Source organism: Cryptomeria japonica, chromosome 4, assembly GCF_030272615.1.
Source record: "Cryptomeria japonica chromosome 4, Sugi_1.0, whole genome shotgun sequence".
NCBI classification, from domain to species: Eukaryota; Viridiplantae; Streptophyta; class Pinopsida; order Cupressales; family Cupressaceae; genus Cryptomeria; species Cryptomeria japonica.
The window spans coordinates 422,084,988-422,102,953 of NC_081408.1; the positions used below are offsets into that span (position 1 = coordinate 422,084,988).

Below are 17,966 nucleotides of genomic sequence, written 5' to 3' on the forward strand. Positions count from 1 at the left end.
AGAAGAAAATGATTTTAATCAAATCTTTAAATTTGATTAATAGTCCGATTGGAAGAATAAGGATATTAATTAAACCTTAGTCTAATTAATAGACGAATAAATGATGATTTAATTAGTTGTGCAAGTTTTAGGTGTCTACAAAATGTACAATTGAATGTCTTTAAATACCAATACATAATGAGTAACTACACAAACATGTACTTAGTTACCTCCCAATGACTAGTGAAAAATGATGAAAGTTGGAAAATGAATTACAAACATTTGAATTTAAGGTCAATCTTTCATGGCTATTAGATTGACAAATAACAAAAGAACAAAAGTCTTGAAACAAATATATAAGCATAAAAATAAGAACTAAAATTAGATACAACATGCAAAATTAGATACAAACAAGACAAAGATAAAATTAAACATATAAAAGTAAAAACAAAGAAAAAGCCAAACTTAACATATGAATATACCATATTATAAATATGCATTTATTTATATTAACCATTTTGTTAAAGTAAACCTAGAAGTCAAGGAATTATTTATTAAAAAACAAAAAGGAAAAAAACAAATTTGCACCTACTTGCCAATGAAAAAATCTGCCACCTACATTTCCCCATCCAACGACGTAGGACCTACTAACCGGGTGGAAGCTACGTGTCTTCCTATATACTTTTCCCATATCTTTAATTTTAAAACATCCTTTATAACTTTAGTATACTATTTTTTCATTTACAATAATTTCTATTATAAGCAGATTCGATTGTATGAGAAGTTTGCCCTACCTGTATTAACTTAAAAGAAAAAGAAAAAGACAGAGGTTGCCCCACTGTAAAGACCCATAGCCTGAATTTGCAAACATTTTACGGTAAAAAACTGTAGATCGAGTATTAAAGAAGAAGAGTAGATCGAAACGCGGAGGAGACCAGATCCTACGTATCTCACTCCAACCTAAATCTATGGCCAGAAGCGAAGGGCAAAGGTGAAATTGTGGGAATCAGGGAGCAGGGCTGGTGTGTTGGAGAGAAGCAAAAGTGAAAAAAAAGATGTGGCGATTGAAGCAATTGATGCCCAGCAGGGGAGCGCTGGAAGGGAAAACGGTGGAAGTGGGGACGCTGAAGCTTCAGATTCGTAGTACCATAGCGGAAGGAGGGTTCTCCTGCGTCTATCTGGCGGTGGCCAGGGAGGCTGGGAAGCAGTACGCGGTCAAACACATAATCTGCAACGATGAGGAGTCTCTGGATCTAGTCAAGAAGGAGGTGGCAGTCCTGAAGGCCCTGCGTTCTCATCCCAACGTAGTGCGCCTCCACGCGCAGACGGTCTACGATTTGGGCAGAACGAAGGAGTGTTTTCTCGTGCTCGATTTCTGCGACAAGGCGTTGAACAATGTGCTCGAAAATAGGGGCTCTGGCTACTTCGATGAAAAGCAGATCCTTCTTATCTTTCGTGATGTTTGCAATGCTGTCTGTGCTATGCATTCGCTATCACCTCCAATTGCGCACAGGTTTCCCCTTCGATCCTTTTCCTCCCGATTTCAGTACTTTATCATGTGTCTGTTTTTATGTTTCGATCCCATTCCGTATCCTCTATTTATTCGATTTAAATACTTAATCTAGTATCAGCTCTCATGATCCGATCCGCTTGCCCAACTCGCGTTTTACATGATTTCAATACTTTTTCTTGTATCGGTTTTCATGATTGGATCCCCTCTCTTATCCTGTATTTTATTGGATTTCAATACTTCATCTTGGATCTGTTTTCATGTTACGATCCCCTTCTCCATCACGTATTTACTTGATTTCAATACTTTATCGTGTATCAGTTCTCATGATTCGATCTCCCTTCCTATTCTGTATTTTACTCGATTTCAGTACTTTATATTGTATTTGTTTTCATGAAATCTCTGATACATTCCCCATTTGAGGGTTTTTCATTCGGTCCCCTTCCCTTAGGTTTCAATCTTGCAGACTTTTGATCTAAATCCTTAAGAGATCTAGGCTATGTCGCCCTATCATTCTTACTTTTATGTCAAAGCTTCCGCAATTCCAGTGCTATGAGTGGACATTCCTGGATTGAGTTACGGGAGCATGGCTTAGGGTTGATTTCCATTTCCTTGTAAAGATCGAGCATACTGTGATGTATTTTGACACTTTTGGGTTTACTGGATCGTCTTCTGAAACTTTGCAATTGCCGTAGCTAATGGCATTGTTGACATTTATCTGTCTAACTGTTGTGTGTGTCATCTTATGTGGATTCATAAATTATTATATCTCTAATTTTTTATTTATGTTAATCTGATTCACGAGCAGATCGGTGACATATGCATGTCTCTTTCCTTTTAGGCTTTTAGCTATGAGGTTTGCAGCACCGGTATGGGATTGCCTAGAGTGGTCGTTTAATTGTTTATTTTCATTTCTTCTATAGATAAGGACTTAGCATCCCAATTAACTATCAAGAAGGGATCTTACTTTTTTTATTTCATTCACTAATTCTAGAGTTGTGGGATTAGCATGAATTTTAAGAATTGTGAACCTGAGTCGAGCTCAAATTTTTACAATAATCATTACACTGCAAATTTGCCCATGTACATTAGGCTGACAGGGATTTGAACCCGGATCACGATCTTGAGTGTGTAAACATGATCATTACAGCAATCATATGCATTGGATTCAAATATTATTTTGTAGATAAGAATGGTAATTTTAATGTTAATTTTTTTATGATTATAGATTTCTTTATAATTTGATAAATTTGGATTGGATTAATTTAGTATAGATTTAATATTAAGAGTGGTTTGTTTTACACGTTTCTCACATCAGTTCTCTAGTATAGCTGTACATCATCATTTGAGGCAGCATTTCAAAGTTCAAGTGTCGCTTGTTCGTGGCTTCAGCCACACACCTGTTCAAATTCATTATAGTTTTTCTAGATTGAATTTCTATATCATTCAGAGTTATTCTTTGTACATCTTGTTTGCTGTTTTAGCCGTTATGTTGAGTCTAAACAAGGACATAAAAGGTTTGGATATTTCTGTGACATTGTAGTCATCTCAAATTCTTTTAACATACTAACATTCAGTGTTCTTGCATTCATAGGTGTGATTTATATTGCTAGTTTTGTATCGTTCATCATTGGTTATGGTTAAATGCTAAGTGTTTGATCTACTTCCTTGGTTGTTTTCTTTCCCAGTGTGCTGTTCCTCTAAGCGGGTTTGCATTTTTTTGCCTTTCTTTCATACATTCACTTTAGTGCATGATCACTTCTAGCTTGCATGCTCGTTCTTAAGCTTTTGTAGCCTAATTGCTCTTTTTGTTTTCTTTTGATAGGTTTAACATATCTGCTTGCAGGATGATCTTAAGCTTAGATGCCATGATTGAGGGATTTTTCTTCTGTCAAATTTACTCAGGACTTGCATCTCTACCCTCCTCAGAGGGTGTGCAAGTTTACCTGATTCAGCAGTCAATATTTATACAGTTTTAAGCATGTAACATATTTTGAACACAAGTGTCCACTATGGAAGGGCCAATGATTTACCATCTCAGCTCGATCTGTTTGATGCAGTGTAATTTTTCTTTAATATAATATATTGGGGTTTTTATTGGGTCTATGCCCTAGTGGAACACTCACTATATTCAAAATATACCATGAAAAGAGTTAAGTCACCTTACCATACAAGGCTGTGATAGACAGCCAGCCATCATGACTACTGCACCACTTCAACTCTTGACCACGAAGATCCTTACAAAAATCACAAAGCTGTTGAGTGAGTAAAACCCTAGACAGCTATACCACTCACAGACCAGATGGCTATTAACATACTGCCTGGGGTTATCACACAGGAGACAAAAACAAGTTTAACCAGAAGGCAGTTCCAGCATTAAGGAAGGAAGTGGAACACACTAACATCCCTGTCCTCACACAGCAGCTTCGTCCAACATAGCCACTTCAAGCAGAGCTCTTATCTGCACGGACAAGAGGGTTTAGGGAATTTAGGTATACATCTTTTTGCATTTCCTGCCTTGCCCTGGCATGGTGCATCTTATGCCTGTAGAATTGAGGAATGAAATGGTCACTCGAAACTTCTAGTCTCCCACTACAGTGTGTGACACATAACCCACAAAGTACTTTCTTCAGGTCATGACTGTAGGTCTTAAGAAGTCAGATGTCTCTTTCTAGCGTATTCATTCTTTCCCCTGTAGAAGCCATGTTCTCATCTTCCTTCTTTGCTTAACTTGATTTTGCTTTCACTTCCTCTTCTGCCATATTACTCCAATTGGGCATTATTGACATTCCTTCAAATTGAGCAAGGGGAAATATGTGAAGAAGGTCACATTTGATACTCCTACAGAGTTTTTCCTTGAAATTTTGACACACCATTTCGTTCGACTAGGGTGGACCCTTGGCTCCTAGGTCATCTTCACTAAGTACTGCCATAACTATTTTTAGGGCAGCATTTATATCACATGAAAAATCTAGGACAGGCGCTGGTCAGAAACTAAGTTGCCAGTATGGGTGGTACGGGTACAAGAACCCGGTACGTGGGTATGGGCAATTTTTTTTGGCCTTGGGTACATGCATTTGGGTATGCCCATACATGTAAAACTAAAGATATTTGATAGTATGATACCTCATCATTGATCAATACCAAATGCCAAAAGAATATACAGAATTGTAAAACTAAATACATTTGATAGTATGATACTTCATCATTGATCAATGCCAAATGCCAAATGCCAAAATGGCATTTAATAGTGATAAATATTAAATGCCAATTGATAGTTAAATATTTAATATTTATCTTAATCAATTGGCATTTAGTAGTGATAATTGTAGTTGTCTTAGTTCTTGATTTTGGTATCCACTCCTAGCCCCCCTCATTGTAATGAAATTTCTTATATGACGAGATCCCACTAACTAGTGGGGGTTTGGGAGTGGAGACCCTAATTGGTTTGAGGAGCAGCAATGATAAACTGCACAAGGTGTTAGATGTGAGAAAAACCAAATGATAGAAGGGGTGCGGGAAAACTAACTTTCGTTTTCCTGTGGGCTGGAGTGGGGGTTTGGGGGCTATGCCATTGAATTTTTTTTTTGAGAAAATGAGAAAAGAGAGATTGAAGAGAGAAAAATGATCTTTGCATTGGGTGAAATGATGCTTTTAGGGTCATTTTAGGGTTTTTGGATGAAAAAAAAGGGTCAATCGATGTCTTCTTTTGTTACTTTTTGGTGCTTAGTGCCTTTGGGTATGCCTACCTTGGGCATGCTTAGATGCCCGGGTATGTACCCAAGGCATACCCAAACGTACCCCCTGGGCAAACCCAGGTGTACCCCTTGGCGAACCCATACCCAGATGTACCTGGTATGGGTGTGGGACGCCTTAAGGGTGTACCAGGTAACATAGGTCAGAAATGATAAATACCTTTTTTTATGTGAATTTATATTTCCTCTTCCTTGCCATTGATTTCAAGATATAAACAAGCTAACCTCCTCCATTACATGCTGTGAGAGACAACACATACCATACAAGCTAACCAAGCCTTTCAAAGTTTCTACTTTCCATACCCAATTCAATACATGCCACACATGACTTTATTTGTATACTCCTTGCCAAGCTGTCTGATATCCTTGCACTTAATAAACACACATGAATAAAAGCTCCGCAACATAAATGGTATTGACTCATGCTGCTGCCTCGAGGATGGTCTTTGTAATTTCCCCTTTTTAATCCGCAGCACTGAGTGTGTCTACTACCATCAGAAGCATAAGACTAGATAATAGGAAGCATCACATTATAAGATATGGCGACAGTTATTGAGTCTGTCAGTGGAATAAGTGGCTATGTGTTTAGTTAGGAAGAGGTTGCTTCAGTTCTCATCAATTAACCCCTATGATCGAGGGAGTTAGTTGCCAGCATTTTGAGGGAGTTTTTCTTCAGTTCACTGCCTATGATTGAGGGAATTAGAGGTCAGTTAGTTTCTGCATAGGTGATTTTAAACAAAACAGATAACTGCTGGATGTGCTTTATAAAACAAATAGTATTCCTTACTTGATAGTGCATTAACTCCTATAATAAAAATTATGCTAATCTTGATAGTCATTACACCAGTTCATCAAATAAGACACTGAACATGGATGATGCTTATGGGCAAAAATATCTCTATTTCGGAAGTATTAATAGTTTTACGTAAAATATTATTGTCAAATAATAATACTTATTTAAAGATTTTCTGTATTTACTATATTTCCCTTTGTTCAGTGTGGCTTGTTATTTTACTCATTGTAGTGTAGCTGCCAATTAACAGCAGAATTCTCACATGCAAAAGATTCAAGACAAGGTCACAGAACAGTGTCTTGTGAGTGTGATACTTCTTCAAAGCCAATTATTTTTCTCATTCATTATTTAATTGAACTAATGGCAATTTCTGCTGCTTGGTTAAAACAAGATGAGGTTTGTCGACATCATTTTTTGGATTCATTTGGTTCTTCTATGCAATTCTGATAAGTACAATGAAATAGGATTCGACTAACTTTTATGTTATTCTTAATTTTGTTACAGTAATCGTTGATCCACTTAAACGATATTGGCATTTTATACTTTATTTTGTTAAAAATGAAAAAAATATATCATGCAATTATCATCTAAAGTCAGGCCTTTGAAAAGCAGTACATAGTTTGTTGTACCCATGCATTCTTTTTCTGGGTTGAGTCTATGTAACCATATTAGCATCTTGAAGTCCTGTTCTTAACATTTGTTTCTATGGCAATTTTGTTGACGCCAGGGATCTGAAAGCTGAAAATGTTCTAATGGGTGCTGATGGACTTTGGAAGCTGTGTGATTTTGGCAGCACATCCACAAATCACAAACGATTTGAAAGGCCTGAGGAAATGGGAATTGAAGAAGACATCATTCGGAAGCACACAACTCCAGCTTATAGAGCACCAGAAGTAAATTGCACAATACTTTAACTGTTCCTCTGTGTACTTTAATTTTTAACTATTCTGCCAAGGTCCAATAAAACGAATGACATGAAAAGATAAAAGCAGAATACATTACCCTTTTCAGATGCCTTGGCTCTTATATCAAAAGCTTGTTTATTCACTTGTCTCTATCCTTTTTTCTATTGTTTATTTCCATACATCTCTTTCAATTAGCTTTATTCTTTTGTGCTGGCAATTACACTGCAGGAATTGTAGCCATAATGCAAGTTTCTCTGTTACTTAGTGACGCTTCTTCATCCTCACTTCCACAGGATTGTGCCTGGGTACTTGCCATAATTGAAAATTGCAAAGTTTGCAAAGCAATTTTTGTTGTTGTAAACTTATATCAGAAGTGCTTATTTTGCAGATGTGGGATCTCTACAGAAGGGAGCTCATAAGTGAGAAGGTTGATGTTTGGGTAAGTTTGCTGCACTGCTGGGATCATATGTTATGTATTGTTTGTTTCTATTTTTTATTATTTCTGTTGGTGTTGATACCTAATGCCTTCTTGATTGTGTCATCGCCTTTCTTTTGATAGGGCAGGCTCTTGGATGCTTACTATATAGGATCGCTTATTTAAAGTCTGCTTTTGATGGAGAGTCGAAGTTACAAATATTGAATGGAAACTACCGCATTCCTGAGTTGCCAAAATACAGTTCATCATTGACTGACTTGATCAAGGACATGCTGACAGCTGCTCCGGAAGCAAGACCGGACATCATGCAGGCAAGGGCTTTGCTTGATTGGCCCCCTCATCTCAGTGAAACTAGGTTAGTTCTAGATTGTTCTGTCTCTGTGGGTAGCTCTGAATGATAACTAGCCTATGGGTTTAAGTAGTTTAGAATGTTCAGTCACATCTGCATCATGCATGCTTCGGCACTGATTTCCTTTTGATTAAAGCTGATCATTTGTTATTTGGCATGCAGATATGGTGTCGTGTGAATGAACTTCTACCTTTTGAGCTGCGCAAACCAAATCCAGATAGGCCATCGTCTATGCCTGCATCTGAGGTGCATGCTCCTCCTCCTGCAGATGTCCGAGACCATGGTAAGATGAGTGAGGAATACTTTTTTGGCTCTTTACACTTTGTGGTGTCAATTGAGACATATGTAGGCATGCAACTATATATTATTTTGGTTGCATACATTATAATATCATTTTGTTGGTATCCTAGTTCCAACAAGGAGAGCTCCACCACAACCATCTAGATCGCCTCCCCCTCCACCTTCTTCAAAAGATCAAGATCATCGATCATCACCGGTGCAACAGGACTCAAAGGCAGTGCAAGGCAGCAATAGTGGGAGTGCTTTGGGTGCATTTTGGTCAACACAGTATGCACAGGAATCTGGGTTTATTGATGAAAAAATCCCTTCATTTGATAAGGATCCTGGAATTGAAGGTACCTTTAAGCAGAGGTCACAAAGCCCCGACACTCATGCAAAGCAAGATTCTGCAAGCGCTTCACAGGAACATTTCTCCAAAACTGCACATCTTTTGAAGAAAAGTGGTGTGTCAAACTTTATGAAAAAATTGCCTGGGTCATCACAATCAACAGCTGGGAAAGTATTAGATGATGTTAAGTCAGATACACAGAATTTTAACTCTGAGGATACTGATGAGAATGGGGAATACTCAACTCGCTCCAAGGCATCTGCAACAAAGACTTTAGCTTCAGATTCTGACTTGCCTTTCCGGGATGATTCATTCAATGCATTTGTGGCAGAATTTGATTACAACAAATCTACATCTGGAACTACTTTGTCTGAGGGAGAAAATTTACAAGCAGAAGTAAACAGATTAAAAGAAGAGTTGGGACGGTTGCGCATAGAGAAAACAGAAATAACATCAAAATATGAAAAATTGACAGCTATCTGTCGTTCCCAAAGGCAAGAGATCCAAGAGTTGAAACAAGCTTTGTCTATGGGAGCTGCTCAGAATGCTTCAGCATTCAACAAAGATCAGATGCAACGTCCAGGCCCTGGAAGCTTGCAGTCAGGCAATCAGGTCTGTATGCCATTCTACACACGAGTTTATACATTTGCTGTGATTCCTTTTACACAAATATTAGATGTTATCTAAAGTTAACTGTTTGGGTATCCTGGTATGACAATCTTTTAGGGGTTTGGGTTTATTTGTGTACATCTGTACAAAAACCATCAAATATCATGTAAAAGCATTAATTAAATTCAGAATACCACATAGCATGTATATAACAAATAAAACCACCATAAAAATGCAAAATACTACTTCAGTGCCAATTTGTCAAACTTGAGTGCCGTGATAAATATTCTTCTTTGAATATTAAACTAATAAAATCAGCAATCAACATCTGATGAGGTCTTTTTAAAGATCATCACCATCATGATGCTAAATGATGTAGGTAGATTAGGAGAACCACAAGGAGTGTCATTTGCACTTGCATTAGAAGTATGCTGACTATCTGACTCTTCAAAAAATGAACAGTATTGGGAAGTGGAAGCATCCAATTCAGTATGCTCTCTACATCCCATAACTTTGTTGCCCTTTGTTGCTGTCATTTTGTTTGTGTGAAAGAAGGCACAAGTTGGAATGCATGTACACTAACTCCTTTACTTGTTTTCATGCCATTTGGTTGCACTTTATTGAGTGAATGTAGTGTGTACTCCAATTCCGCTTAGATAAAGACTGGCAACCTCTTGAAGTTAAGTTAGAGGAGTTATAAAATTAGAAATGAAACTTAAAACTCTAAAAAAATTATATCAAAAATAAAATGAAATTCAAATTTAGAAAATTTAAGATGTAAAAACAAAAAAATTTGCAATAAAATTTTGATTCCAAGATGTTGCAGGTGTTGAAATGTTTGGTCATGAAGGTACTATCAATTATGGCCATCCTTTTTACATTTGTCATGAAGAGCAGAAATATTTTGACCATTTTGGTGTGCAAAATGACCAAACTCTGCTGTAAGTTCATTTATAGGATTGTAGGTATTGTTTTTAGAAACTCGAGCCTTAAGTACATGTTGAATCCAAGATGCTTCTTATCCAGCAGTTGTGCCTTATCTTCAGCCTTTGTAGTTGATAGGGAAATATCAAACATATGCTTGTTTCTTGTTTTGCCAAACATTCAACTTTTAGCCACTTGAATGACACATTGACTTTCCATCATAGGAATAGGATTGTAGGCTGTTGTTTTCAGAAAACCACGCCTTAAGGACATGTTGATCCAAGATGCTTATCCAGCAGTAATGTCTTTATCTTCAGCCTTTGTAGCTGATAGGGAAATATATTCCTGTTTTTTGCTTTGCTAAATTTCCAAATCCAAAGAAATCAATAAATCCAGAAGTAGATTTGCTATCATCCTCATTACTGTCCAACTTGAATAAGTAGATTTCCTATCACCCTCATTACTGTCCAACTTGAATAAATTTACTCAAGCAAAGTACCCTCATTACTGTCCATCATAGGAATAGGATTGTAGGCTGTTGTTTTCAGAAAACCACGCCTTAAGGACATGTTGATCCAAGATGCTTATCCAGCAGTAATGTCTTTATCTTCAGCCTTTGTAGCTGATAGGGAAATATATTCCTGTTTTTTGCTTTGCTAAATTTCCAAATCCAAAGAAATCAATAAATCCAGAAGTAGATTTCCTATCATCCTCATTACTGTCCAACTTGAATAAGTAGATTTCCTATCACCCTCATTACTGTCCAACTTGAATAAATTTACTCAAGCAAAGTACCACTAGTTATTACTCTATAATCAACACCAAGAAAATATGTACGTATGAGAGAACAAAACATGTTCATTTGATAATACAAAATATGCTTATCAGCCTTCCAATGCTCTGTTGTCAGAAGCAATGCATTGTTAAAAATGTTTTTGTTAAGAGTCATGTCTGGGGATTGTCTTTCCCATAATATACTGTATTCTATTTGCAAGAATCTTACTAAGGAAATACTTACAAATTTCTCAAAGGATTTTTGCTTTCTATGGATGTATATGAATGCCTGTATATTGATAATACAAATTTACTGTATTGTCATTTACTGATGAACTACCCCTCCTGAATTTGAAATGTTTCCAATGCTTAATACTTTACTTTTTAGAACTTGAGATTATCAATTTCTGCTTTGTAGACATATTTTGCATTTTGTCAACTTTTCATTATCTGATGTTTGATTGGTATCAGGTATAATTACTTGGTGGGTGTGAGATTAATACTTTGGTGCACACCTTCAATTAGTCTTTTAAATAGTATATTAAAAATAAGCAAAGATCTTGTTTGCTTCACTATTTTTGATTGGGTTGATAGGTGCTTCCTTATATTTAAGCATATGTTCTTTCTTTCCATCGAATAGAGCACTCATTTTTAGCTTATTCACGCCAACAGTTTTTTTCAATGTTTTGTTATGAAGTTTATGGTTTACATTAACTTTGGAATTGTTGTTGTGAATCTGATTGGTTTTACAGCTACAAGAAAAGATAGAGGGTTCTATTTGGGAACTGCAAGACGGCATTACCTCCAATAACTTACCAACAAAGGTGCTTGGCTCAAAAGGATGGCAAGCATTTTCAGAGGCACAACCAACTAATTTGTCAAATATCCAACCATCTGCTGCAAGAATGTCAAGTCAAGCCCCCAGTGGAGGGAATGCCAATATTGATAACACGGTGATGGGTTCAAATGGGTACCAACGTCAACAGCATGGGAGCAGTGCTAGCATCACCGGAGGTGATGATACTTGGGGTTTTGTTCAGGACAAATTTTCTTCAATCAGTAACATTAATAACCTTCAAACATCTAAATTGTCTAGCCAGGCTAGCTCCCAAGATGATAGCAGAGGAAATCCAGCAGTTCCCAATTCAAATGTTTCCAAATCTGTGGGCCGCAGTGTACGGACTTCGACTCACTCCCAACCTGCAGGATGGGCTGGTTTTTGAGGATTAATTAAGATTGTGAACTGGGTTTCCTAAGATGCGTGGTTTAAGAATTTGGAAACATACGTTGATATTTATGTAAAATCTTCTATTTGCTTATTAAGAGTTGCATTGTGGTGTTTGAGACACTAACGTTCAAGATGTCTGGCTGCATAAGATTTATTTAGTGCCCCTCGGAAATTTTAAAATGCAAGAGCTTTCTGGCTGCATAAGATTTATTTAGTACCCCCTTAGAAATTTTTAAGTGCGAGAGCTTTCTGCTTTCAGACAATTTATTTGGTGCTGATGGATCGAATTCTAATTTTAGATTTGCTTCACTTGTATTCATCAAGAGCAAGATTTTTGATTGTTACAAGAATCTTGCCACCGTCTTGAATTATGATAATTGTGGTAGTAACTAGTTGGTAATGTAGTTACCACTTAGTGCACAAAAGCCACTATTAAAATAAGAACAATAATCATGATTATGTTGGTATTTTGCTTATACAAATGGACGCTTACTTGTTTCTTGGTTATCATCTAAATTGACTTTTTTAATAAAAGATTGCCCAAAATTGTGAGCGATTCTTGTTCTTAGCACGTTGAATCTGTACTACAAAATGCAAATCTCTTAATGCACACTGTAACGTTCTTATTGCTTGTTCAGGAGAGGTATAACTGCTTGTTCAGGAAGTAGGTGAATTGACGTTTGTCAGGGAAATTGATAACTTCTATTCTTGACTAATGGTAATTATGCTGGGAAGCATTGTACAGTGGGAGGTGGAGGCGCTGTAATGATTTAATTCACTGACGTATATAAACTTTTTTCACATGGAAGTGCTGACTTGTAAGAAAAGACCACTCCAGGAAACTAACAATTATTAGAGTTGGGTTTAGGTAACACTCATTAGCAAGGGCGGGGCTGCACACATCAGCAGCAAGAATGACAATTCATGAGGCACCTGTGCAAATCATAGTTTGCTTAAAATAGCATGGATGCCCTGCCACCAGAATGACATCTGTGTCAACTGTTTGTGCAGGCTCGAGCAGAAGATAATGTAGAAGGACAATACATCTAACTTCAGAATTGTTCGAATTAAAACAACTCTTGATTTTCACGGTTTAATTACCCTTTACAAGTTGACATTGGCACAGCTGGATGGCTGGTTGTGAAGGACAATAATATGGATTTAATCTGATTTAGGGGTGCTATTGGCCAGTTGGGGATTTGTTTTAACTAACATATTCACGTAGAGTATAATGATTTAGTAATAACAAGTATGCATTCAAAGAAAATGACGAGGCAGTGTTCTGCCAAACCGCACTTTCAAGTGTACTGTTAATATTTATCTATTAGAAATGAGTTATTCAGTATATTTATAAACCGCACTTGGAGGTGTTTCTTCTTCCAGTGCTATGAAGCTCGGCCCCCCCACATGAATTAATTTTCAATGTTTCAGCCGCAACCTCTTTTGTTTTACTCACCTATTGATCCTGCTATGAAGATATCAGTAGGATATTGCTCTTTCAAAAACAAATTTTGTTTTAATTTCTGTAACATACAGATCTTAATACTAGGTCTGCTCTAATTTCAGTTCCTATACACTCAAGAATAATATAAAATAATCACTCAAACCTCAAAGAGAGATAAGAAGATTTAAAATGATTTCTTACACCTTTCAATGCCTTCAATTTATAAGGATCAACAGGTGTATAGTAATATACAAGTAAATCAATCGAGAGAATAAGAGGAGAAGTGGAGTTATTCATTGAACTCTTAGTTCATCACTTGCACTTTCGGTGCAATGGTTACATGTATCGAAAAGTATAATTTGAAGTAATATGTTTGAACTATGCTACCTTGAGTTTTGGGGGTGTGGATGGCTGTCGCGATGGGGGCGACAGCTATTCTCCATACAAAATGTCATTCGTACAAAAACTAGAATTTGCAAAACATCATGGATTTTCATGAGATTTCAACAGGTTCAATCTTTATAATCTGCCTTCTCAATGTTGTAAAATCACAAAATTTGACAAAAAATCATTGTGTTCTTACAGGGGTGCTGTTTTATATGGAGAATGTCTATTTTCGGGGATGGGCGGACGGGCTTCTAAGGTGACAATTTTTTTGGTCAATTTGGGGGACGGCAAAATGGTTGGCTATATAAAATATACAGAAAATTTAAAATATATAGAAATTTTTTAAATGTAAATATGAAAACATGGATAAAGATGCATGCATACATTATATTCACATGAAAACATGAATAAAGTATGCATACATAACATTATATTCACATGAAAGCATGGATATAGCATGCATTTGACAACATTATAGACAATTAAAGTTTAACATACAACATATTGTGTTCAAAATTCGTTGTCAATAATTCATAATTCATAATTCATTGTTCATTGTTCATTGTTAATATGCATGTGATATTAAAAAAAAATAACATAGAAAAAGCTTTAAGACTACATTGCTGCCATATAGTTTCATTTTCAATTGTGATATGAAAAAAAGAAGAAAGTACATTGTTACCCTTAATCTGCATCTCCTAACATTGCATCAAAATCAGAGTCCTCTTTTGAGTTTCTACCATTGTCATGGTCCATGTCCACCTCATCCAACATAATCTCAACCAACCCCCATTGTGTCTCCTCCTCGTCAACCTAGGCCACGCTTTCGGGATCAACATCCCACCATAGATTCAATCTCTTTTCTTCTATCTTGATCCTCTTCAATGGTTGCTTGCTTCAAACCCTTTGGTTGCTCCACTTATTTTTTCCTCTCATAGAAACGATAAAAAAAACAACTTTTGCCTAATGACTTTCAGCACAACCTGGGAGGCAGAGGCCCACAAAACAATAAAAGAAAGCCTTTCTGTTGCAACCTGAAATTGTTTTTTTTAAATTTTTGTCTCCCTAACACTATGGATGTCTTATCGTCACTAGGATAGGGGACACCCTGAGCTAGAATGACCAGACACCTTTGGTATTAGGGGATGACCTTTCCTAAAAAGGAGACTATTTTTGATTTTAGGCATAAAAAGGGGATGTTAGGGGGACATTTGGTTAAGGGGATGTACCTTGGCCATTCCCATGCCCCCGAGATGTCCCTGGAATGAGGACAAGGTTTTCAAGACTAGGGGCATGTCCTTGGGTTTCATAGTGTTTAAGCAAAAGATAAATAATATTCATTTTGATTTAATAATTTTAACAAATTCATTGATAGGTTGGTGAATGAATTTATTGATCTTGTAACATTATCTATCGCCTTTCTTCCTATTTTTAAGCATCATTTGTAGGAGCTGAAGATTAGCTTAACATTTCATGATCACCTGCAACAACAAAGACAACCTTCCAAGAGGGTATGTAAAAAATGGGCTTGCTTGATATTAAGATCTATGAGATACACTTTAAAGTGTATAATTGTTGGCATGTTTGGCATAACTGATACAGATGGAGAATGATGACTGAACCGGTACAAGACTGCTTGAGATGACATTGTGATGAAGAGATTGAGATTGCATGATGGATGTTTATGTTTTCATTGATGACAACTAATGTTTATTCATGTCTATTAATGTTTACTTATGTTGTATTGTGTCATCTAAATCTTTTGGTCTATCGGAGAGGGCTTACCTTACCGGTAAAGAATCAAGAAACTAAGAATTAGGACCTTAACCGGTAAATGAGGAAATATTCTGATTGTATCTGGCGATTGGTGATGATTGAGGCTTTGCGGTTTTGAATATAAGTTTCTATCATTGTAACATGTATCTGACTGGAACTACATCATGTTGTGACAACCGGAAGTTATGTTTATAATTTCTATTGAGTTTTTGCCAGGGTTTAAGAAGGGTTTAAGGACCGGTAAAGAATTCTCTCGACCGATAATGATTTTTGGTTTGGTGGTTATCTACATCATGTTCACATGTTGATAATAATGCGACACAAACCGCATGATGTGTTTGAAAGATGTTTTGGCACGTTTGGAGAGCGAATTTTTTGGGAATGTACAAAGTGCTTAGCGGAATGAGCTAAGGGTTTGACTTTGTACCAGATTGACTTGCTGTGACGATTTATGATCATTCAACGACTGATATTGATTTGTAATTGATTGTAATGAGTTGTAAAGATCTGTGATGATCTATGTAGTAAGTCTTAGGGTTTTGATGCCAACCTAGTTGTAAAGGTTAGTTATGTCGGTAAGGTTGATGTTGTGAAGTGTCTGTGATTTTGAGAAGTGTGTGAAGCCGAACCAGGGTGTGTGAGAAGATCTGCTAGAGTGATGCAAACTTAGAACTTAATTGGATCTGATTAGGCAAGCAGTTGAGTGCTATACACAGATCATTCACTGTTGTTCTCCAACAATTATAGCAACTAAAATCCCTTAACTAGGTAGGTCCTAACAGGCCTCACATTGTAAAATCCCCTAACGGGGTGACTCAATATCTGAGTTCTAAATCCTCTTGCGAGGTTGATCCTAATAGATCAAAGCTTCTAACAATGCTGAGGTAAATCCCTTAACCGGATGACTCCTAACAGGGTCTGCTCCTAACAAGGCATCATTGTAAGCTTCTAACTGGGCTTGGCTCCTAACAGAGCGCATTCCAAAAGAGTGCAAAATATTTGTGGGTACCAATTCCCACTATGGTTTTTTCCTATTTGGGTTTCCACGTGAAAATCATGGTGTTCATATGGTGAATGTTTTTGATGTGATGGTTTGCTTTACTTTCAGTTTATGCATGGTTAATGAGCACTTAATGTGCAACATCGATATATTATTTTAGCAGATGTTTATCAATAGATACCGGTACTGGTAACTGACTCTAGTGTTGATCTATATTTGATTTGGTGAAAGTTTTATGAGTCCGAGTTTTTGATTTCAAATTATTGTTAATATTGATTCACCCCTCCCTCTCAGTATTAACCAGATCCTCTAAGATTAACAATTGGTATCAAAGCATTGGTCCTCTATGTGCAGAAAGCCTAACAGCTTGAGGGAAGTATTCTGTGAAAGATGATGAAGGAGTGTCCCAAGTTTACCAAGGACAACTACCAAATATGGAGTGATCGGATGAAGATCTACATTAAAGGAATGGGTTCACAATATTGGAATCATGTGATAACCAAGTATGTTGCTCCTACTACCAGTCCCTTGACACCAGATGAACTCAAAGAACAACATAAAAACATTCAGGCTCTTGAAACAATTGTAAGTACTTTGTCTGACTCTGAGTATATTGATGTTCATGAATTAGAAAGTGCAAATGAGGTATGGGAGAAATTAAATTTAATCTATGGAGGAAACGAACATGCACAAAGGGCAAAGGAAGAGAGTTTGAGAGAAAAAATTGATGATATGAAAATGGTTGACGGCGAGAACATAGCTCAATATGGACAAAGGATAAAGGAAGTTGTAGGTGGTATAAAGAGTTCCGGAGGTAAGATTGAAGATGATACTATTATTAGTAAAATGCTTAGAACTCTTTTACCGTAGTATTCTATCAGAGTGTTTGTTATTCAAGAACTGAGATCCATTTCAAAAGATAAAGTCACTATTGATTCTCTAATTGGAAAGTTAACTGCATTTGAATTAAACAATTTTGATAATAGTGTTTCCAAACCTTCTGAATCCGTTTTTAAGGCTTCTGTAACTGGTACATCAACAAGGAAAGGAAAAGATGTTTGTCATAATCATGACTGCAGGTCTAGTCATGGCGGTAGTAGAGGTGATGGTGATGATGAAGATCATCTGATGGAACATTACTAGCTAAAAGATTCCCTAGAGGAACATGTAAATATAAAGGTAAATTACCCTTGAAGTGGTTCTCTTGTAGTAAAATTGGACACATAGCTGCTAACTGCCCTAACACTGATAAGAAATAGAAGTTTAGGAGATTCAAAGGAAAAGACAAGAAACATTGTTATGTTGTAGTGGATGAAGGTGTGGCCGGTGATGAATCAGAAGAAGATGACAATGAGGAGATAGTATTTGTTGCTGTGAAGGAGGATCTGATTGATGAGAAGGCTTTGGTGTCTCACATGGATAACAACGATGAATGGATAATAGATAGTGGTTGCTCACACCACATGACC

At 36.7% G+C, this 17,966-nt stretch overlaps 1 protein-coding gene across 1 annotated transcript; it reads left to right on the forward strand.

The window, feature by feature from the left end:
• Positions 1-727: 727 nt before the first annotated feature.
• LOC131030775 (uncharacterized) lies at positions 728-12,199 on the forward strand. Its single transcript, XM_057961692.2, has 7 exons — positions 728-1,492; positions 6,765-6,930; positions 7,331-7,381; positions 7,507-7,689; positions 7,890-8,010; positions 8,138-8,967; positions 11,415-12,199. Exons 1-7 carry the CDS (start codon positions 1,035-1,037, stop codon positions 11,883-11,885), a joined length of 2,280 nt encoding a protein of 759 aa, XP_057817675.2. The 5' UTR covers positions 728-1,034; the 3' UTR covers positions 11,886-12,199.
• Positions 12,200-17,966: the final 5,767 nt, after the last annotated feature.